Source organism: Accipiter gentilis, chromosome 26, assembly GCF_929443795.1.
Source record: "Accipiter gentilis chromosome 26, bAccGen1.1, whole genome shotgun sequence".
Classification (NCBI taxonomy): Eukaryota; Metazoa; Chordata; class Aves; order Accipitriformes; family Accipitridae; genus Astur; species Astur gentilis.
Window position 1 is genome coordinate 10,031,395 of NC_064905.1, and position 22,874 is coordinate 10,054,268.

At 40.2% G+C, this 22,874-nt stretch overlaps 3 protein-coding genes across 12 annotated transcripts in view; 1 reads left to right on the plus strand and 2 right to left on the minus strand.

The window, feature by feature from the left end:
* Positions 1–20,482, minus strand: part of FABP6 (fatty acid binding protein 6) — a 46,280-nt gene extending 25,798 nt beyond the window's left edge. Inside the window, exons 1-3 of one of the 6 annotated variants that reach the window (XM_049829177.1) lie at positions 20,080–20,097; positions 18,521–18,608; positions 3,665–3,752 (exon numbers count right to left, since the gene is read on the minus strand). In XM_049829177.1, the coding sequence (XP_049685134.1) occupies positions 3,665–3,683 (19 nt within the window). In that variant the 5' untranslated portion in view covers positions 3,684–3,752; positions 18,521–18,608; positions 20,080–20,097. The other 5 variants (XM_049829173.1, XM_049829178.1, XM_049829176.1 and 2 more) reach the window with 5 other exon arrangements.
* Positions 1–22,874, minus strand: part of LOC126050797 (uncharacterized) — a 920,783-nt gene that overhangs the window by 590,249 nt on the left and 307,660 nt on the right. The window lies entirely within an intron of this gene.
* PWWP2A (PWWP domain containing 2A) overlaps positions 20,574–22,874 on the plus strand; it is a 42,258-nt gene continuing 39,957 nt past the window's right edge. For all 5 annotated transcript variants that reach the window (XR_007509651.1, XM_049829132.1, XM_049829134.1 and 2 more), the window contains exon 1: positions 20,574–21,346. Coding sequence is in view for 4 of the 5 variants with exons in the window: in XM_049829132.1 (XP_049685089.1) it covers positions 20,652–21,346 (695 nt within the window). In the remaining variant the exon portion in view is untranslated. The remainder of the gene's footprint in view (positions 21,347–22,874) is intronic.

Sequence of the window (22,874 nt, forward strand, 5' to 3'; positions counted from 1 at the left end):
ATCTAGACTGCAGACCTCAAAACCACCAAGAATGAACCTTGTATGAAGGATAGATTGGTTGGAAGCAGTGTTGCAGTTTTAAATTATTCTCAATCTTTCCCCCGTAATAAGTAGAATGACATGGTACAGTTAATTTGTTTTTTTAACAGTTTTCCCTCTCTTTTTATTCCATTACATTGGCTGAGCCTACGTAGAAGAATCCTATAATCTTGCAAAAAAGCAGTCATTAATATGTCCTTCCTTTTCAGAATAAAGTGTCTCTACTGTGGTTTAATTTCTATATTTTTCAAACTAGTATAAACTACACTGGGGGAAAAAAGCATTTTAAAATCAGTTCTCAATGTTTTTGCAGCCTAACTATGCCTACTAGAAGCATGAAGAAAAACAACCACACTTCTAACCAATCATTCCAATGAATAGAAATAAATTTAGGCTGGCAAAGGTATCTTTGCCTGGTAAACTATGTACTATTCAGCATGGTGGTTTTAGCTGTAGTGGGAAAGGAACTCCATCTGTTAAAAAAACCTGTGCTATACAGCTACATCAGCATATCCTTGGTACTGCAGACTTGGCCCTTATTCTATGATAAGCCTCCACATGGGGAATTAGATTAGTACAGCTATAGAGAAATGCAGCATAGTTACACCAACGTATTTCCTCACAAGGATGGTGAAGCAGTTGTTGAAGGCTTGCATTTTTCTTTTTATTATTTGCTGGGGGATGAGAGGGGAAAGTTTCAGATGGACAACTCTAGAAATAAGAGAATTTGTGTTATGAAAGATACTAATACTGCATCATCCTTCATATGTAATTCAAGATCAGACATTACTGTTATTACCCCAGTGAAATAACATAGTGCGTTTAAACATTCTGCACTATTTTCATGCATTCTACTACAATTTAAGAATTTGCAGTACCTACTGAGCACCACTATTCAAGTTTCTTTCCCTAAGGCGGGCATATTACTTTACTTCACAACTTATTCTCTAGTATTTAAATTTGTCAGTAACAAAACAAACAAAAAAGTGTGGTGGCTTTGAGCATTTGCCTAGAAAATACAATGTTATATGCTTTAATTACAGCATTGAAACTCCTGGCCTACAGATCCTGCAAGATACTTTGTAGAAAATACTATACAGCCTCAGTGGATTCCACGCTAAGAGTTGATGTTAACCAGTCTTTATACAGGACTTTGCTATGTGACAAAATCTCTAACATTCCTGATAATCTCAACAACATAAAAATTGGGTTTTTGCAGCTTTAGAAGTCACTTGACCAACAGAAGAATTGCAAAAATCTGAACAACCCTATTCCAGCTTTCTGGCAGAGGCACATTCACAAAGTCCTGAACTCTGCCTTGCTGTCAGACACCATGGGCTGTGCACAGCTCTGGAGAACTGCGTGACGTGGGTAAAAACATTCCGTGAGGCAACACAGCCTTCCTGCTTAGGTCCTTGTAATGACTACCCCTATAATGCAACAGTTCAAATTTCATTGAAATGCTCTGAAACCCTGCTCATTGTCTCAAAATCGCCTATCAAAACCCTTTACAGACTCCTGCTAACAAAACAACCCTCTCTGAATATAAACAAGAATCTAGTTCTGCATATTATGCTTTGGCAAAACTTCCATTGACTTCAACTCTCAGGTAGAACACAGACAATAATCATGACAAACAACAAATGCAGGAGCTCACAGGCAAGATCCAGTCACCCTTGTCTTATGGAATGCAGTTAAAAGGAACAAACAATGTTTTGCAAATTATCAAGATTAGTTCTAATTACATTCACCTTCTGCCTTTAGAGTTGCTAATAGATAGATATGCAGAAGTCATGGCTAAACACAGACTGAATGACACAATGACAGAGATGTTATTATACCTTGGCATCTAATTTTATGGACTTGTCTGTGACAGGACCAAGGAAAAGGATTTCTTAGAGTTTCCATTTTGACTCTGTCACTCTAACTCTACATTCCCAAAAATTTTGGACAAGCAACATTTACTATCTTGCAAATTTTTCTGCTGATCACCATGTGTCCTTATCATTGACAGGATAATCAAGTCTCTTATGTTAATCATCTCTCACATCCTTTTGTGGACCAGCTGCCAATCGCTTACCCTGACATAGCAAACCACAGTGGTTTACTGATTACAGTATCAGAACCACAGCCTATTTTGTTTTGGAGATGATGGAATGTTTTTTCTATGTCTCTGAGGCTTGAGTTAAAGGGAGTCTCTGAATGAGGGCAACACAATTTCCCAACTATTGACAATCCAGCACACCCTTGAAAGATAACAGAGCAAACTCTTAGCTTGAAGGATTCTTTCTCTTGATCTGCAAACCAATTGCAAATAGTGTTTTCTCAGAATTAGAAGTTACAAGATAGCCTGGTAAGAGCAATTAAAAAGTGACCTGACTTTATCAAAGGAAGTGAATTGCCAAGGACCATGCTGGGTATTGCTGATGAGCTCTGACAGGAAGACAGGCTGAGCTTGAATACTCCATAAATTGATCCTACCTGGAATTAGATTATGTAACAGTAAGAAAACATGTGTATCAGCTATGCACAAAATACAGGTGATACACTTCTCATTTTGAAATACACATAGCACAACAGGTTCTACAACTTAAAGCCCACAAGAAAACAGAACATGAGACACTGACAAAAATAAAGATCTGTAAGAGAACACAGTGTGATATACTGAAAAGAGCAAAATAGTTTAAGATCTAGAAAGAATTAGAGTGATCAGAAGCACAGATATCTTAGTAATCAGGACCTAATGTTCACGTTGTCATTTAACTGTGTTAACAATTGAACTCTGTAGTCTTGTGGCCAGACTGTCTTTTAAGTGCTCTTATTTCAGGGAGCACTGAAAATCACTGCATGCCAAGCATATTTTGCTGTCAATGTGCAGGGGAATATTTGTGTCCTGAAAGCAGTACAGCATTTTCTCCCTTGCATACTTAATGCTCATTGGGTTTTAGCAAAGAAAGGTCTCTACAACTTTAGTCTAACCAAGCCTAGTTAGACAGTGGCACAAATACAAAATTGCTGACAGAATTAATGCATGTGACAACACAATGTTATCGCATAGCTATCCTTTATTAGGTGAAGGAAGGTATTTTCCACCTGAAACTCCAAACACCACACATTTCTTGAACCAAATAAAAAGCTTTTCAGCACATGGCAGAGAAATGAAGAGATTTTGCAAGATTAACTTCACTGTTAAAGATGAGGTGGGATGACAGCACTCGGCTCCAGCTGCTGAATGCTATATGCATACCCCTAGGCTACTGACAAGATGGCAACTACATCCTCAGCTAGTCCTCATTTCGGGGGAGGAGGTGAAAGGGGGAGAAGGACCTTAATTTGAATAGCTAAAAATTTGTACTGTGTTCCAAAGAAAGAAGGGACACAAGTACACAACTCTTCCCTTCCACCCCTCTCCCCAAAAGGCTGACTGAGAGCAATGTCTGTAGTTTATTTCCTTATATATTTCCATTCAATACCTATGATATTTTAAAATTAATAATAAATTTGTCATTTTTATTAAACACTAGGGACCATTCATTATTTTTATAAAGAATGCAAAAATATACAGAGTAGACAGGGACACATGCAGTCTGAGGTACATTTTCAAGATCAGAAAAGCTGAAAATACTTGTCTGTGATGATAGCATTTCTTGAGTTGGTAAACCATGCACGTCAGATGAGGCCTGAGGAAGTAAGGGGGTGGATAAAAGGGAACTCTGCGGAAAGACAGAAAGAAAAGAGAAACAAATAGACAAAGAGGGAATGAGAACCAATCCTCTAGCAAAGTGTTACAAAAAAAAAAAAAAAAAATCCAGGAAAAAAGTGTCTGGCATTCAAAAATTTCTAACTGCAAGTTTTTATTCTAATTTTAGTCAGAGAACAGAGCATCTGATAAAGAGATGAAATGTGCACATCAGGCACAGAGACATTAGCATACACAAATGGGCCACGACCTCTCCAACTGTTGTTGGTGCTTTTGTGTGTGTGTGTTTGCAGACACCATGAGGGACAAATTCATCCTCAGTATAATTGGATTAAAAAGTCAGTGGAATTATATCAGAAATAAATATTACCCTGAATATCTTTATATTGATGTGATTAGATGGTATGGGAAGATTCCAGCTCTGAGTGTCTTCCCCCCACCCCTTCCCCCAAGAACTGCAGACCTCAGTACCAGCTGGAGGGTTTTTTTGTTGGTGGGGTTTTTTTGGTTTGTTTGGGGTTTTTTGTTGTTTTTTGTTTGTTTGTTTGTTTTTAACTGAGCTTAACTGGATGGCATAGCTAAGCAGTATGCTACAGCTTTCAATACTTTTGTTTGGCCTTTTTAAGCGAGGGGAAAAGGCTTGAAAAACTTAGATACATTGTGATTTAGCCACACCCCTCCCCTTTGAACTGTTTCAAAACTGTATCACAAGTGAGGCAGAAAGAACCAAGTTAGTGTGGAATCCTAGGCTCCACGGTGTCTCCATTTTATGACTTTCGAAACATCAAACAGATAGTAGATAGCAAACTCAAAGGAAGATCCAATTACAAAACATACCAGTTATGAATGGCACATGGACAATAAGTCAAGGTGTGAGACAAAAGTTACTCATTCTTATTCAGGTAAACTGTGAAGTCAAAGTGACTTCAAGAGGGACAGCCAATTATAAGTACACTTTTGAAATCTACCTAGAAAATCCCAACACAAATTTGTTCTATTTTGTTGACCTTACTGCAGTGCTTCACTTTGATTTATAGCCAATCCATATATAATTGTTGCATGTAGGGCAATGTCTAGCTGGAAAACACATTTGCCTTCACCAGCCATTTCACTGAAATACATCCAATTGGTCATGTAAACCAATTAGCAAGAAAGCTGAATGTGTCAATAACTTAATTTAAGGAGAGAAATTAATTTGTAATTTATGGAATAACTAGATGCATCTGAAAGATTAATTATCTGGTTATTGTGTCTTTGTCAAGGATAACATTTAGCACTTACATGGCACTTGTCATCCTCAAGTTGTTTTTAAACATTTGCTATAATTAAACCACATTACACTTCCATGAACGAAAAGTTATTGTCCATATTTCACAGCCAGCAAAGCTGAGGCTACAAGTAAGCGACAAAGTGAAGGACACAATGTCAGAGATGTGTTGGCAGCTGCTTGCTTCAGCTCGGGAAGTACAATGGTTCCAAATGATTACTAGTCAATTCTATTTCCGCTATTGTCCCATCTTCTTAAGCTCTGTCAGGACAAAAAAACTAAATGAGAATAGACTATGTAGGATTCCCATCTCTACAAGTAATTAGGGTCAGTATTTTACCATTCCTTTTATTCCTATTTGACATGAAATTTATCTCCACAGACCACAGGTAAGGAAAAGCCACACCTCGATAGCTCTAAGTTCTCTTGATCTTGGGGTCAACAGAGCTTGTCTACAGATGTAGAACAACCTCAGAAACACTACCATGTTTCCACAACCAAAGAACAAAAGAGTTGCTTTGACATATTAAAGGTGAAAGAGACTTTTGTAATTTGCTCGGAAGACTTCTATAAGAAATTCTAAATTAATTACCAAGCTAACTTGCCTATACTTGAGTTTGGGCCTCCCAATTTATCCTAGCTCCAGTGATAATGTCACCAATACATTACAGGCATGTCAGCAGCATATGCGCTTCAACCCACAACCTACGCCAAACCAACTAATTATTGAACAATATAGCCATTAATCTGAGATTGGTATTTTTGCATGGAAGCAGGCAGGCATCAGGATAGGAACAACACTGCAGTTATAATATGGCCTGGAGGATAAAATGCAACACACTTATATGTGATACAAACAGTCTTCCTGGTACTGGAGGGAAAGCTGCATAGTTATTTGTATTACAGTGGCAAGTAAAGGTTACAACCAGGGTTGGGCCCAATTGTTTTATGCTCCATACAAACACATAGAGAGACCCCCATGCACCTTGCAATCTGCATTTTGGAAAGTACTTTAAATCAGAAGGAAAATTTTAAAATAAAACAAACAAAAACCTTGGGCAATATACCGCCCAAATAAACACTTCCATCTCTGTACTCCTGTTTGGTAGGTTGTGTCAAATCAGAGTGAGATGCATTTATGAAGCAGCCCTTGAGCTCAAGGGATAGGTGCCATACATTACTAGGGAAGAGAGCACCACTGTTGCCTGCTTGTTGTACACCTGCATAGAAAACAAGAGCCAATAAAGCTCATGTAATTCATACTCAAGTACATAGAAAATACTGCAGAAAAGACAAGACTCAGGAGCAATTTTACAGATTAAACAAAGACTGGTGCATAAGTTTCTTCTCATTCAAACAGTGGTAATATTAACTAGCTACCTAGCTAGCATGTTCCTAGAAATAGGGGGACAAGGAAACAGAAAAAAACGAACAAACAAAACTGGGAAATACTCAGGAGCCCCAACAGGCTCTTTTACTTCAAATACCAGTCCTGCCTTAGGCATTTTTTTGTCCTTTCAACTTTTGAAACGCTACACACATAAGTTATCTCTTATAAAGATGCTGCAGTAACCAGGAGATTTCTTGGCTTGAATCAAGCAAGAAATAATTTCGAGAACAGGATTTGGGAGGTCATACTGTTGGGAAAAACTTTACAGTACAAAAACTCGGATATCTGTTTATACCGAACTCATTGCTGTGGTAAGTCAACTCATAGCAACAGGTATCTGATCCTAAAGAGCACACATGTAGCTATAATTTTATCTTTTGTGCATTTAACATTTGATAAAATGTTCTAATTTCACAGTCTTGCAAAGTAAATCATCTGTACATCCACAAAATATGTTCCTTTACAGCTCTAGTATGTTCCATTCCTGCCAGAGGATTTCTTGATCTGTGGGCCTGTCCATATGTTGAGATGGATGCAGCTGCATGTTTGTCCTGCATCCTGAACTGGGCAATGGTTAGGCATAAACCAATGTCAATCCACAACCTTTTAGTCATGCTAATATACAGCTGCCTTTGCAGGAAAAGAGCTGTCCCCCTGCAAGGCCCTTAATTAACATAGCTTCATAGGCTAAGCTAACGTGACACCATCTGAGCATGTCTATATAGACGTGCTCTGTCAACAGTCAACTACTGACTGGCTCTGTGTCCTGAAGAAGAGATGCAGTTATCTGAAAGGAAATAGATAGTGAACTTCAACTCACTTTCTGTAATCATGCAATGTTCATGATCTTGGTGTATGATAAACAGTTCTAGGCTGAATCAGATCCATCATGAGACGCATACTCCCATGTAAAATTTTCCTGCACTGATGTTACTGCAGCTACCCACTGATCAGTTTGCTTTGATCTTAGCTCTTAACTGGAGACTAGTGGACAAGTTGGTGTGGCAGACTGAATCAAGTATTAATTTAAGACAATCATCCTACTCTTCCCTCCTCCTTTCTCTCTCTTTTAAAGACTGTAGATTATGTAAGTCAGTGTTCTGTAAAGCACTTTAAGAGCCAGTGATTGTAACAAGCAATTTAAACGCCAGCTCAACACAATATTTGAAGGAGGAAAGATAATTACCGATAGCGCTAAAAGTTGAAAAGAATTGTATAAAAGGGACAGTGTGAATAAACAGCTCAAGAATTAAGCAAAAGAACTAAATATACTTGAGAGACCTTGGTCAAATTATTTTCATTTACATAAAGATTATCTTGTTCAATGATTTTCCTCTATATTATACATAGATGGCTAAGAGAAATATTTGTGACAAAAGGAACAAGACAGAACAAAAGCCTAGATGAAATAAGAGCTATTAATGATGAAGAGGTACAACTGCAGAAATAAGAGGATTCCATTTTAATTGGCAGAAACAAACCGGGTCTTTGATGCTGAGTGGACATGAACTGAAGTCATCAATTTAAGAGAGCTACTCTTACTTAGGCCTGCTGAGCAGCTGACTCCAGCAGTTACAGGGACACGGTGGTGTTTACACCACTGTCAATGATTTGCCATGTGACTGTGTAGGAAAAACAGTTCTAAATTTTCAAAATTACCATTTGCTTTGGACATTGAGGATTTTCACCAACTGATTTAGTGTCTGTTTTCAAAGGCCCTAAATGCCTATAAAGATATTCTAGCAAACAGGTTTAATTCCTACCCTGAAGGAAGATGTTCATCCATCAACCCTTTGTAAATATTTTGTATTTTGATGTTAGTGCTTTAACAGAGGGACATCAAAATGTTTCTTATCTGCTGTGAACCCAATGCATTAACATTTATGAAATGGAAATAATTACGTAATGTATTCATTTGCTTTTTCATATAACAAAAAAACCCAACACTCATCTTTAAAGGAAAGTGTATCCTGTTCCACTTGGCAAACAAGCACATTGCATATAATTTAAAGGCTAATGTTCATGTATTTTACACTAACTACATAATATAATACATAGCAATGCATGTATTCAACACCAAAAATAATTTTGGGGAAAGGTTTAGGAATGGCATGGAAAATCCTGAGAAACTTTTCAACAGTACTTTCACTTGGTACAGTTTGGTCCTTTCCAAAAAAAACCACTTAAAAACATTTATGATCAAACACAAACAACTTCCAGCAGCTTAACAGATTGCAACGAGTCAGCTGAACCACTGCATGAGACATTGGATCTCAGTCCTTCTCTGTCATAAAATGAATAATAATAGTTTACACAGCAGTAAAATACACCCCCTTGTGAGGACTTGTAAAAGGACTTTCTCTTGTAGAAGAGAAACAATGTTTAAAGCAATGGTATTCTACCTCACACTTGGAGTGAATTCATATAGGCTGCTACAATAACTTGGGTTACGCTGCGCAGTGTGTTAACGCAGTGTTACTTAATTATATGCCCATATAATTTACAAGTTAGTTTACAAGTCCCAGATGAATTAGGTAGTATATGGGCTTAGTGAAAAAAAAGTAATGGAAATCAAAAGGGGCAAGTAAAACTCTCAATCATCTTTTCAACTTGCTTATCAAGGTGGTTTTCTTCCCACCTTAGTTCAGCTGTAAGACAAAAGAAAACTTCTTCAATACTCAGTCTTACATCAGCCAAGAAAGAAAAACAGTGACAGTTATGTCCTTCTGAAAACGTTTTCTTTCCACTTCCATATGAGTAATTTCCCTCCCCTTCCTGACATGTATGCAACAGTAATTGACTGATTGCCTATTTTCTCACAAAATCAAACATAATTCAGTTTGTAAGTAACAGTTCTGGTTACCCTATCCAAATAGGATACCTTTTGTCCCTATCTTTGCCCTTTTATTATTTCATTAAACACAAATTTGAACATGGACGTACTCCACTTCAGGTTTCAAAAGGACAGTGAACATCCTAGATATTTCTTTACCTGTAGCAGCATAGACTTCTTCAGCAACAATGAAAAGAATTATTTAATATCTAATTGACACTCTGCAAACAACTAATATTAAACAAAAATACTCAGTGAAGAATCTTAAACAGATATGTTAGATATTTTAAAACAAGACTAATATAATAATGTGCAGAATCCCCTGTTAAATGATAAGATTTAGTACTTAAAATTGGAAGTCTAATGTTTCAGCCAAATACCAACTATTATTTGATTATTGCTTTTTCCAGGTACCCTGACATTGAGCACAATTTCTTTTCCCAAAACACAGGTGACCATCAGTAAACAGTAAATATGGTTTTCAGAGGTGCTGCCCAAATACTTCCAGCCCCCATTTTCTGGTGCAAAGAAATACATTTGCTATGCTCATCCCATAAGAAAGTCAAGCTGGATGTGATCTGATAGACACAACCAAACCTAGAAACAGTTAAAAAACTACTGACAAGCTAAAAGGAATTGGAAAGATTTAGTTTACTTGGAAATTTTCAGGAAATTCGTATACTACATTTTCTTGCTGATCCCTTTATATAAGACTTAAAATACTCATCTTTCATAGTTCTAACATTTTTAATTCATATTAAACATATTCCTGCCACACATCTCACTAGTACTTACTGCCTTGTTTACTTGCCACAACCATTCCAAGGAGCTTTCTCACAAACAGCATTCTTAAATAAAGGAGACTGAACAGAAATTAAAGGATGAAGATGATGTATTCATAGATAAAATAATTGTATTTGTACCTTAATTTAAAAACAACAAAAAAAAAAACCACCAAAAAGGCAGTAGTTGCCTGAGTAAGAACATAAGAGCCAGGCAATGCCAAAAGTAAGTTTGCACACACATCTTTTGTCTCTTAATATGTATTTGTTTAGATAGCATTTAAGTACCTGGTTGCATTTTTCAGTACAGCATCACTCATTTTTCATACTGTTAGCCATACAAATTTCTCCATTTCCGAGGAGATATTCTGAAACTCACTTACATACAAAATATTCATAAGATATATTGTATTACTTTAAATATAATTTGTGATCATTTAATCACACAGAAATTTTGTTTTGCTAGCTGGAATGATTGAGACAGAGCAATGGAGTGTTTGGCTTTTGATAAATTAACCATTCTTTCATTTCCATTTATTCCCTTAATACTTTTCAGACAGAAATCTAGAAATCTCTCCCATAGGTGTTCCAAAGTAATGAGAGAACTAGAGCTTAGAAGGTAAATTCTTACACAGTCTTGGTTACAAATAGCCCCTTTCATCCTAAAGAGTACGTAAATGTCCATGCGTAACACAGAGTTCACTAAATTAGACATTCTTGACTGGAACTGAGAGGCTAAGGAAGGAGGACATAGATCCTAAGAAAGTGGTTTATATTGCTCGAGGTATAAAGCAACATCAAGTCTTGCAGAACCTGCCATTTTTACATATGAATCTCTAGGTGATTCAGAAGTATCCTAGTGATTCTAAAAAAAGTCATTATCGTGGCTTGATGCAGTACCTATCACAAGATAAGAGAGGACATGATAGCAGGGACTTAAAGCCAAAAAGAAGCTTCTAAACCTTCATCTCAGATAGAAAAGTCACTAAAACAAAACCCTGTTCCAGAGCAGAACTTAACACATTTCAATCCCAACTTAATACCTAAGGCTAGAATTCAGTTTAACTAGGGAGGAAAAAACCTAAACAACCAAACAAAACAACCAAACAAAACAAAAACAACCTCCCCCCCCAAACAAACAAACAAACAAACCACACCACCACAGAAAAGAAAATATCCAAGTCATCAAGACTAATACCCTAACTGTTAGCAAAAGTACCAAGGGAGCTTCAGTTGCCTGTTTTACATTTCAAGTCAAAAACAGTACCTCCAGGAACACTCCAAGGGCTATCCCAGTCCCTCCCTATTCTGGAACACCTTCCTTGAAGGAATGATTTTCTTCATTTTTGGACAATTACTTTAAAAATACAGAGAGACAAAAGTGACTTTAGTCCTAGAGCAGATCTTCAGGTTCAAAGAGAGCCATTCAAAGGATGAAACCTCAAACCAAGGCTACGTAACTTACCGGTATTAGCAATAACTGGCCCTTACAACAAATCCTGGAACTGTTTCTTCTGCTATGCAAAGTAAAAGAAGTAACTCAGTAATTGGAACTGGCACAACTGCAAGGCTCTTCACACTGACAGGTGTGGCACCAATAAGCTTACAAGGGCATTTCTACTGGTGCTAGGGCAGCTTGAAGAGATTATGCCACAGGAGCAAGGGTATCTGTGAAGGACAGCCACAGTTAAAAACTGCACTATGAAAATTACAAGTTGCATGGCAAGGCCTCACTTTGGAAAGCCTTATTCAATCAGAATAGAGTATCCATAACGGGAGTTGTTCTACAACTGTTCCTGTGAGCAAACTTTTCTACATGAGCCATTACTCAGCATAGGATGCTGATTTAGCACTGAGTCAGGGAAAGACTGTTACTGACTCAATTAGTAAATCACTTGAGTATTCTGTAGGGATCTTCTACTCAAATTCAGGTAAGGCCCAGTCCTGCTTGCCATGTCAGGATCATATTTCAATCAGTAACTGACACATACTGTACACATACTGCAAAACATATACATAAGGAATGAAAAAAAACTTACACTCAGAAAGTTTTCTCTTCAATCTACAATTGAAGGGGTAAAGATTTACTGGTAGAATGTCAAAGGAGGTGGTATCATCACAGATCATTAATGAGGAAAGAAGCTAGAATCTAACAACCATAGGTGAGATCTTTAAAAGACTGACAGTGTAAATTCTTAAATTAACATGGGAGACAAAACTAAACAACCTCTCTGCTAAATTAAGCTTTCAGCAACACTACGGATTCTGCAAGCCATGACTGTGTTTTAGAGCGGTAAGTTATACCTAAAGGAATCTGAAGAACTGCAGCAGAATTTCACAACTAAATGTCTACATAAGGCACACTAAATGTCTGGCAAGACACAGTTGCTTTTCCATCCCCTATTAAACCTAGGGAGCTTGATTAGAAATATTTAGACACTTTGAGAACAAGCATGACTTTCCTATAAATTCATCATCTTGAAACTGAAATATAAGTTTTTACTTGCAAAAATCCATGATTATGAACGGACATGTGATCAAGGTGCAAAAGCAGCATCCAGATATGGTAGAAAGGAGCATATACAATTATTCATGACAAGTCAGAAAAATTAAAATGCATACATTACAGTTAAGTCACAAAATTAGAACCGACCATATCCAAACATGCAAAGACTTGCATTCCCACAGGAAAGAACAACACTGTATAGACTACTTTGAAGCAAATGGTTTCCTTTACATTAGATTTTTTTTTTTTTTTTTAGACAAACTTGTATTTATGTTAAAACACTGTGAGACTCTGGCTAAAAGATCACTTACAACTTGACTAATACTATATCCTGTTTTGTTCACCACAAATCATAGACAGGGAGATCTTTAAACAGGCAGAAAGAAAGAAAAAAAATTAACATCTGAAGGAAACCAGTTTTCAGTTTCCCTAGATCTTAAGTTCAGTAACACAGTCCCCAAGCCTGTTGCTCTTGGCACTAACAGAGTCATCCAAAGAGAATACACTAGCTACAGTTCTGCTCTTTGCAAAACATGGAAAATCCAAAACACATTCTTTTAGAACAGGACAATTAAGCTTTTCTAAAACCATCAAGGAAAATTAATCAGAAATTATTGAGGAAGAACACTTCTATAAGTAATACTCAAGTCTGTTTAAAGAATGTGTATGAGTAATTTGATTCCTGAATAGAGTCAGAAATTGTATTATGTTTCACATAAGCCCTGAAAACATAAATATTGTTTTAGCTACAAAATTATTCATAGAGCCTAAGGCCTTTATGCTTTCAAAAATACTTAGCCTTAGCACTCACAATTAAGACAAAATGAAGCTAGATGCCTCAACAGACTGGTCACTTACTGCCCAAACAGACACTTGTTAACATCTGTAGAACCTTCCCTACCTGTTGATAATATGGCAGTACAGGTGATAATCACAATTTCATGTTTAAAATGTGAAACTAGAGCACCTGTATAGTCAAAAGGACAGATGGTCTTCTGACATCACTTCAGAGCTAGCTTAGCATCCCTTTACTGAGCCACTGTCCTAAGAGTGATTCCTTTCTTTACTAACACAGCTCCTAAACTGGCCGTTTAATCGAGGCACTTAAATTAGGTCTTGTAAATACCTTCCTCTGTACCTAAACCACCTAAATGAACTTTCTTAATCATTTAGGCCCACATTAACCAATCAGCATCTCCCAGACTGAATCCACCTGGTCTATCAGAGCAGGGGATTGGAAGAAGTTCTTCCCTACCTGCCATGCTTGATGAAGAGGTGGTCAGATGGGTTGCCAGCCCATCATGAGATTTGTAGCTCCAGGAAGAAGGAACTGGAGTATTCCATACCTGACTCAGACACAAGGCAGCTCATGTGCTGACAGAATGGTGATCTAGCCCAACAGCCTCTTGTATCTACATTGATACATCTATGGCCCTCAGCACTAAGAAGGCTGAATTGTTCTGACAATACTTTTGAAAAGGATACCCTGCAAACTGTGCTTTTTGGTGTCTTCGTCAAATTTAGACTAATTTTGATTTACTGAGTCTCCAAGATGCAATAAAATTGATTGATCTAACTGGGCACTACAAAACTATATCATATAAATGAATGAATTCATTTCACACCTACAACTTTTAATACTGATAATAAGTAACTGTGGAAGGGAACTAGCATTATGTGTGTGGGAAAAGGACTTACCTACAAAGAATTAGTTATAATCAGTAAGTTAATAATTTAATAACAATGATCACAGTTTGAGAAACACTACGGACCTAGCTTTTAGTGCATGATGCATTTATTTTTTCTATTTATACTAAAATAATGAAAGATCTTTTTATTAAAAGACAGTTATAATGTATGCATGCAAAACTAGAGATAAGGTTTTAGATGCCAAAATATGAAACAATAATAGTATTAGCAATTTTGCATCTTCAAAGTTGTTTTATTTTATCTGAATGGAAAAAATATGTGGATACCACCAGTACCTAGATGCACAAATTTCAGAAAATAGCAGAAATCAGTTAAGATAAGACAGGAATCAATTTCTGACTCACATTTCTTTAAAATTATAAAATAAGTGAGACATGTCAGCAGTAAGCTAATGCCAGTGCTTCACCATAAGGACTCACTAATAGTTGCAGGGTTTTTTTAAGCAACCCCAACTATGGTAATTGATTTAAATCAGTTCTCCATATGGACATTAGGTAAAGCCCCAATCATTGACTTGATCTCTTGTTCACAAGAAATTTAGCATGTAATTAACTTTTCAAATTTCAGGGTAGACTTCTGGGGCATGTGTGCATATAGTGAGATTTTACAAATCCTTTAATGATCATTCATAAACCTAACAAAATAAGCTCTACATTCATATGGCTACAAAAATCAGTTACCAAACATTACAGGAATGACTGATTATTTTCTCCTCCCATACCAATTTTCTGTAATAAATCAATAATGAAGTTTCAAAACAGCTTAAATGTAATTAAAAATTGTTTTAAGAGCATTACTTTCCTAACTTGTTATAGAAGCAGTAAGCCTGCAGCATACAATCAAGACCCAATCTTTACTTTCTCTTTGCCTATATTCCTCTGCATTGCTTACATCCATTGGCTTTCATTGGTTACACTTTTTCAATAGGAAAGCCTTGAATATTTCACAACTATAGCAGATCATGCCTTGCACACACTGAATAATGTTAAAATGGATTTATCAACAGCATAAAACTGTGGTCCCTAAACCCTGACTTGTGGAGGTTTTTGCGAGACCCTCAGACCTTCCTCAGGGTCACAGGAAATTGTTGTCACTATAGCAGTCACAGGAAGCTATGGCCACTATGATTCACCATGATGCCAGGAGAGAAGTATGATGTTTCCTGTAGTACACTGTTTCTCAGTGGTGTTGCTGAAAAGCCAGCAAAGGCTAGAGCTATTGGATGTATATAAACCACTTTATTAAATCCCTTTAATGTGTGGACTCACTAAGTCTCAGCAAGGTTGTTAGAACTTCAAACTGTAAACCTCTAATCTAAAATTCTTACGCCCCAGTCTAGATATTAGGAAAATATCTATTATCCTACCAAGACAATATAAACAGTCACTATAAATCCACACACTCATTTAGAGCTTTCATAAGCCTACACTAAGACAGATCAGTTGCAGCACGAACAGGCATAGTGAATTTACACATATGCAGCTAGCTTGGATACCAGTAACACCACAAATTCCAGCTACTAGGCAATTACCAGGGTGCAGCCCATTCTAGAGACTGCTATCACAGTTTCACTGTTACTGGTAGCTAAATTAGCTTCAAGGAAGCTGAGTATTTGTAAATATGCTGCAATTATGCACTTCGGCTTCACCACAAGCCTGATTATACTCTTTATATGTATATTGTTCTATTACAACCTTGCATTTTCTGTTGGCTCTTTCACAGTAGTGCACTTTTACAGAACTTCATGCCCGGAGAATGATGTTACCACTATACATCATCTTAAACTATATACACCCTAACCCAATGTACTTATTAACTGAAACACACATACATGCTGTGACTGTTCACAGACTTCAAGATTTTTGTATTCATAGTTAGGTCAGTGCAATAATACATTTTGGTCATGACAGAACAAATCAGTATCACTAATACTGAGCAGCACAGGCCTTTAAACAGTCAAGTCTGCCAGACCCGATCCTTATCACATCCCAACTTACACACGCAGAAACAATTCTTTCACCCGTGTATACCCATGCATACAGATACAATTCTATCTACATCTTACAGGCATCATGCAACCACATCACATCTGTTCACTCACTGAACCCAAACTTACTACAACTTCTGCAGCTACCCAGCCTGCCAATATGCTGTTAACACATCTTCATAGAGCTTTGCATTTTTCTGCCTTCAAATTCATCATTTTATTCCCTCCAATTGTACTGGTTCCTCTCCTGAATTCTTAGTTTTTTCTTTCTACTTCTGTCCTTTCTGCCACTTGCTGAACGCACAGAGACTCGTTTTAATCTACAGAAAGTGTGTTAGTGCAATTTGTTTCATTAACTCCATTAATTTTATTTTGGCAGTTTCTAAAGGTTCCAGGATAGACACAAGGCCCCAACCCCCAACTATGCCAATCACTATGCAAACCAGCCACAAAAAGACAAACCCTATCCTAAAGAGATTACAGGCTAGATTTAAAATAAACAGAAATTAAATGGTGATCAAAGGAATTTGGGATGGAAAAAAAGAATAAAATATAGCAAGTACTTTTTTGTTAAACTTACAAGTTTCATCCTGCATCTACATGCCTATTGTTACTATACTTTCTTTTAAGGGTTACCTATGGTATCATATTTCTGTTGGCTGTTACAGTGGTATATAAATGTCCTTATTTACCTCTTTTAAAAAGCACATATAGCACTTTCAACATGCAAATGATACTGAGAAAGAGCTGTTTACATTCTATTTTAAGACCCCCTAGTAGTTTAAACTGCTTGGGTCAAGCACGTAATCTCCTCTGTTATTGCAATGAAACAATTCAGAGTGATAACAAGCCATGCACCCAGGTTTGTTTCCTATGCTTAGCATAAGGATTGCTAGGGATTCCAGTAGATGTAAAAGATGACAGCATTTTAATGGTAACTGTCTGCCCTAAGCAACACCTGCTGAAAAGCAAGGTGGATTTCACTAAGCATTAACCTCATTGAAGTTTTGCAAGAGGAAATCTTCCATTTTATGCCCATCCTCTACATAAGTCTGAACTTAACATAACAAAAAGCCTGCTGGGCTGAGCTATTGGATCTTAATGTCCCATCGGCTCAAGGGCTGAGAGTCTCTTTGTATTAGTTGGTAATTTCTTGTAGGCTTGGAATTTACTGCTATCCTTCTATGCCATGGCACAGCAGCACCAGGGAAATGAACTGTGGTTAACTGAACTGACCGGCTAGCACAATTAAAATCACCAGCCATACAAAGTATCTACACGAGCCATGCTGTTTTATAGTAAGGACCATGACAGTTCTGACCTCCCCTGGGTGAAAGCTGTCTGGCAACTTTGCTTTTTCAAACTTCTATCTTGAGTGCAAGTGTTTGTAAGCTTTTGCAATATAGTACTACATCTCCCGAGCAAAAAATAAATAAATAAAATCAATAAAAAAATAATAGAATATATGACAATACAACCTCTGTACCCTGCCAGCCCTTCTAGCTAATGTGATGCCTTTTCCCCACAATATTAGTCTTGGGACAAACAAACAGATTACTACTAGTGTAAGACACTAACAAGGAAAACAGCATTAAAACATGATGATAATACCTCCAACATGCAGAACAGTCCTGTGCATGTAGAGCATAGTTTGGTCTACTGTTGAAATACAGCTGGAGTACCTCCAAGCACAGTGAAATTCGTTGTGTAGGAGAGCAATGTAAAAACAGTTCTGGTGTTACATATGAGCTATCTTTGCTAATTTGTTTCTTTTATTTGTCCTAGAACTCATCTGAATAAGGTAAAAAGTTTCTGGGAATCAGATCTTCATTTTCTACATGTCATATGTTGTCATAATAGCACATAACAAAAATAATGAGAGGAAAGAACACCAGAGTCCTCCTTCCACTCCTACAACCATTTGTTTTATACTAGGCTTCTTCAAGATGAGAACTCTTTACAAACCATTTGCAACTTCTGTGAACCTTCCAAGTCACTATTGCATTCTCCTTGGTAGAACATACAGAAAAACCTGAAATACCAGATCTGAATTAAAACGGAAATCCTTGCACAGGGATAGCTTTGAAATGAAGGTAACTCAGTAGCAACACAAATCTTCTCATTATTCTCCAGAATTCTGGCAAAGAACATATTTAGCCTTAGGGGCACCTAGACAGTTGCCATCTTTCAAAGCATTATGGCCTTAGGATACGGAATACAGATCTTTCACAAATATGGTCAAACAAAATTGTTTCAAAATGATTTAGAAAGTAATATTAATGGCAGGTAGTTTTAGAAAAGCTTACCAAATCTGATTTCTTTTAAGCCACAGATCATACACTGAATCCATCTGCTGTTTCTCTGTAATACAGACTGACAAAGCTGCAAGCATGGCTGGAAAAAAAAAAAATTGTAATTCAGTATCTACTACTCCTTCCCCCAATAAGCACGTTCTATTCTATCCACCCACACTACCAAACCATTGATTTAACAGATACGGTGGTAAAACATACAAAAATTTATGACACAGTTTTATCTTTAGCAAGCAGCTTTACCTTTAGTAAATTCTTTTAACTGTATTCCAATGTATTTGTCTCCAGAAATGTCTAGCTGTTCTTCCTGATGTTCCCATATGTATGTTCCTTACACACTTTACACCACCAGTAATGCAAAAACGTTCACCATGCAAAAGTAAACCACTATCAGATACAAAAGTAAGAGTCTTTATGTCTGTTATGTAAGTGAAACCACTATGATCAGGACAACAGGGTAGGTTAATCATGCCTTTATCATTTACTAAAATCCTATAGCTAGCCGCTTGCAAGATCGTGTTTTACTTGCATACAGTTATACACTGCTTTTTTGCTGTTACAGAAGACTATTTATTCATGTCCTCATTTATTATTACTAAAAAAAAATTCTCTGCATAACTATAGTCCTTTAACCGCATATAACTCACTTTTCCTACAAGAGAAAAATGGTGAGTGTAGTACCAGGCCTTAAATCTGAAGAAGGATTTTTTCTCATACCTCTTGCAAAAATTTCATTAGTTCTTCGTGCCCATTGTTTGTAAGTTTTTCACCTGACAACCCAGGGTGTAGCTCTGTTTCTATTGCAAGCATATGGTTGGCAGCAACTTTGAAGTTTGCCAATAAGTCACTAACATGGAAGAAAGGGAATACTTTATTTTTAAAGAAAATCTTATAGACTTGACTTGTTAGTTTTCAGAAAATGTCATTTGTTGCTGAACAATGTATCTCTCATAATAGCACTAGGAAGAATAAACCCATTCGTGCTTTAAGATCACTTTTGTCTTTCTGCCTCCAGTTGCTCCTACTTTTCTTTCTCATCCATCCCTCCTTCTAACAAATCCCTCCTTTTTACAGAGGACTCGGTTTCCCAAAATGTAAAATCATGCATGTAACAGACGAAAAGCTTTCCTTTTTCCTTAATTTTTGTTTAGAAAACACATGACTGCCTACCTGGGGGTGGGGGGGTGGTGTGGTGGGGGTGGTTGTGGTGGGAAATACCTACATGGTAGCAACTATTGATTCCATAGGAAGAAAAATCACAGATTCAGAAAATCTTAAGGGAAAACGTTAACTCTTTTTCTCCCATCACTGCGCTTTTCACCTTTATCCAATGCACCTAATTCACGCTACTTAACCTTTTAAAGCGTTGATTTACTTCACAAAAGACCCCAGGCCCTCTACCTTCCTCTCGTTTTCCCTCTCCCCAGCGACCCGCCCGCCCCCCCCCCCCCCGTTCTCCGCTCACCCCCCCCCCCCCCCCCCCCCCAGCAAGGGCCCCGTTCGCCCCCACAGCACGGGGGCAGGTAGCGCCACAGACCGGTAGCACCCCCCACCTGCACACGCGCGGCGGCGAGCGCGGCGCCGTACAAGCCGGGAGGCGGACGGCCTCTCCCCCGCGGGGGCGCCGCTCCAGGGCCGCGATAACCCGCCCTGAGGGCCGCCCTCTTGCCCTTGCCATCTTCCCTCGCGCCCTCTCCCGATCGCCCGCAGCGCGCATGCCGGCCACCGCGCGGCTCCTGCCTCGCGCCCCCTCCCCCGACGGACGTTCGGCGCCGCCAATTACCAGCCTCCCGCGGGAGCAGCTCCTCCTTCCACCAATGAGATGGAGGAGCAGCCCTAGGGGCCCAACCCCTCTAATCTGTAACGGCCTGTAAAGCACTAAGCCACACCCTTTCTTCCTCTTTCTGACTCTTCATTGAATGAAGTCCCCGCTGGCCAACAAGAAGTTCCCGCTGGGCTTGACGGACTGCTCCGCTTTCCAGTAGAAGTAGAAAATCGCACCGCGCCCACCAATAGACTGCCGGACGCGCGCCTAGGGGGCGGGCTCTCCCTCCCAGGCGGGCGGGGAAGGCCGTGGTTATCGATCCCGCTGCTGGAGGGAGGCGGCGGTGAAGCAGCAGAGAAAATGGCGGCCATGGCTGCGGAGGCGGCAGCGACTGCAGCGGTGCCGGGCGATGGGGGGGCTGGCGAAGCTGAGCCCGAGATGGAGCCTATCCCGGGCAGCGAGGCCGGCGCGGACCCTCTCCCTGCCGTCACCGAGGCCGTGGAGTCGGTGGTGCCTGATGGGGAGGAGGCCGACGGGGGGAAGGTTGCTCCCGGCGAGGCCGAGGAGCCGCCGCCTGTGCAGCTCGCCCGGAGCCCGGCCGGGACTCGGGAGCCGGAAGCCGAGAGGACGGAGAAGCTGCCGCTCTCCAGCCCGGAGGAGGTGGGCTCGCCCCAGGCCGAGCAGCGGGGAGCGCCTAGCCCAGAGTCCGAGGAGGAGCCGCAGCCCTGCCTGCCGCCTGCTGGGCACCCTCAACTTCCCGAGGAGGAGCCGCAGCCCTGCCCGCCGGCTACTGGGGGCTCCGCGGAGCCGGAGCCCGAGCCCGGGGAGGAGCCGTCCCCGCCGGAGGAGGAGGAGCCGGATGCTGCTGATGCCGCCGCTGTCGAGCCCAAGTCCCCGGTGCCCGTGGCTGTGGCTGGAGGGGAGGCGGAGGCTCCGCTGCTGCCGGGCTCCGAGGTGCGGGTCACCCTGGATCACATCATCGAGGACGCCCTGGTGGTCTCGTTCCGGCTGGGAGAGAAGCTTTTTTCTGGGGTCCTCATGGACCTCTCTAAAAGGTGAGATCTCACGGGGGAGCCGTCCCGAGCCCCCCTCCCCGCCCCCCCCAACGCAGTGACAGGGGCAGCGAGCTCGCCCGGAGCCGCCTGCCCGCGCCACCCTGCGCCTCTCCTGCCCTCGGCGGAGCGGGGGGGGGGGGGAGAGGCGGCCCCAGCCCGACCCTGGTGGGCTCGCCCCGCAGCGGGGAACGGCCTGGGCAGGGGCCGAGGGGCGCGACGGCAGCAGCCTCTTCTCCCTTTCTCTCCCCTCTCCTTCGAACCGGGTGGCCGGAGCCGTGGGTCCGCCTGGGGGCAAGCGGCTCCTGTCCCCGCGTCCTCCCCGGGGAACGGAGGCAGCAGCTCACGGGCGTCCTCCTCCTCGACCCTTCTGGCAGGGGGTGGAGGGAGCGGGACGGCCAGGGCCCCCCTCTCCCGCCCGGGACCCAGCCCCGCGCTCCCCGCCCGCCCCCGGCCTCCCCCGCGGGGCGCGGGGTGTGAGCGGCAGCTGGCCGGCCCCCCGTTTTGTAGTGCTGTCCTTAACAAAAGTAGTCCCGAGTGGGAATGAGAAAATGGGGGAACCGGGAGAGGGGCGAGCACATGGGCACATTCTTTTGACTCGGTTGGGATTCACGTCGGGCCTCCAGCATCTGTATCTGTCGGGGAACAACGACCTGAGCTACAGATGTTGGCACTTATTCCAGTCTTTGTACGAAAGTACAGACCCAGGGATCTGTTTTTCCTCTTGGTTTGTGTCTTACATTGCTTAGGTAACCTTATTTTTCACTAGGTACTATTTTTCAGGATAATGGTTTTCAAGCCAGGCTATTACAGTCCTGAAGTACCGTTGTTGGTACTGGTCGCTCCTTGTATGCAATGAATGGGGTGAAGTTTGATGGTTCTTAAATGCCCTTTTTTGGGAGGGGACCACGACACTGTTACCTATCACAAAATAACTTAAAGCCTTATCAGCTTCTGAGGTTTGCTGTTTTCATTGGTTTTCTATAGTAAGGGGTTCTTGGGAGGCCAGAAGTCATCAGTGATACTGTATATCTTAAAAGCAATCTAACTGCTTTTTACAGGTAAAGATACCTCTTCATCTTAGTGCTTGTTTTCTAGACATAAGGACTGTGCAAGTACATGAGAGGAAAGTGAAATTTAACCCGGGTTGTTGTTGAAAATAATTGGCATGCAAAAAATGCAGCGCTTTTTTCCCCCCAAATTTTGGCTGCATGCGTTGTCATGTGTCTTTTATCACTCCCTTTTACATTACTAGTAGCTGTTTAATAACTTCCTGTAATATCAATATTGTCAATGCTTTCTAAAAGGAAAGGTATGAGGGAGCAGCACTTTTGTCCTGGGCCTAGCTTTTTGGTTCCTTTTTGAAACAAAAGGCCTTTTCTGAAACCTAAGTTCTGGATAATGTCATGGAAGTAAGTTTTAAATTTGTCAGTTGTTGTGGTTTGAAATGCTAAGTTATCAATTTGTCTTTTAAAGCCAAGTCCTAAAAAGTGATCTGTAAACTGTACTCACCTCTGGTGTGAAATATTAA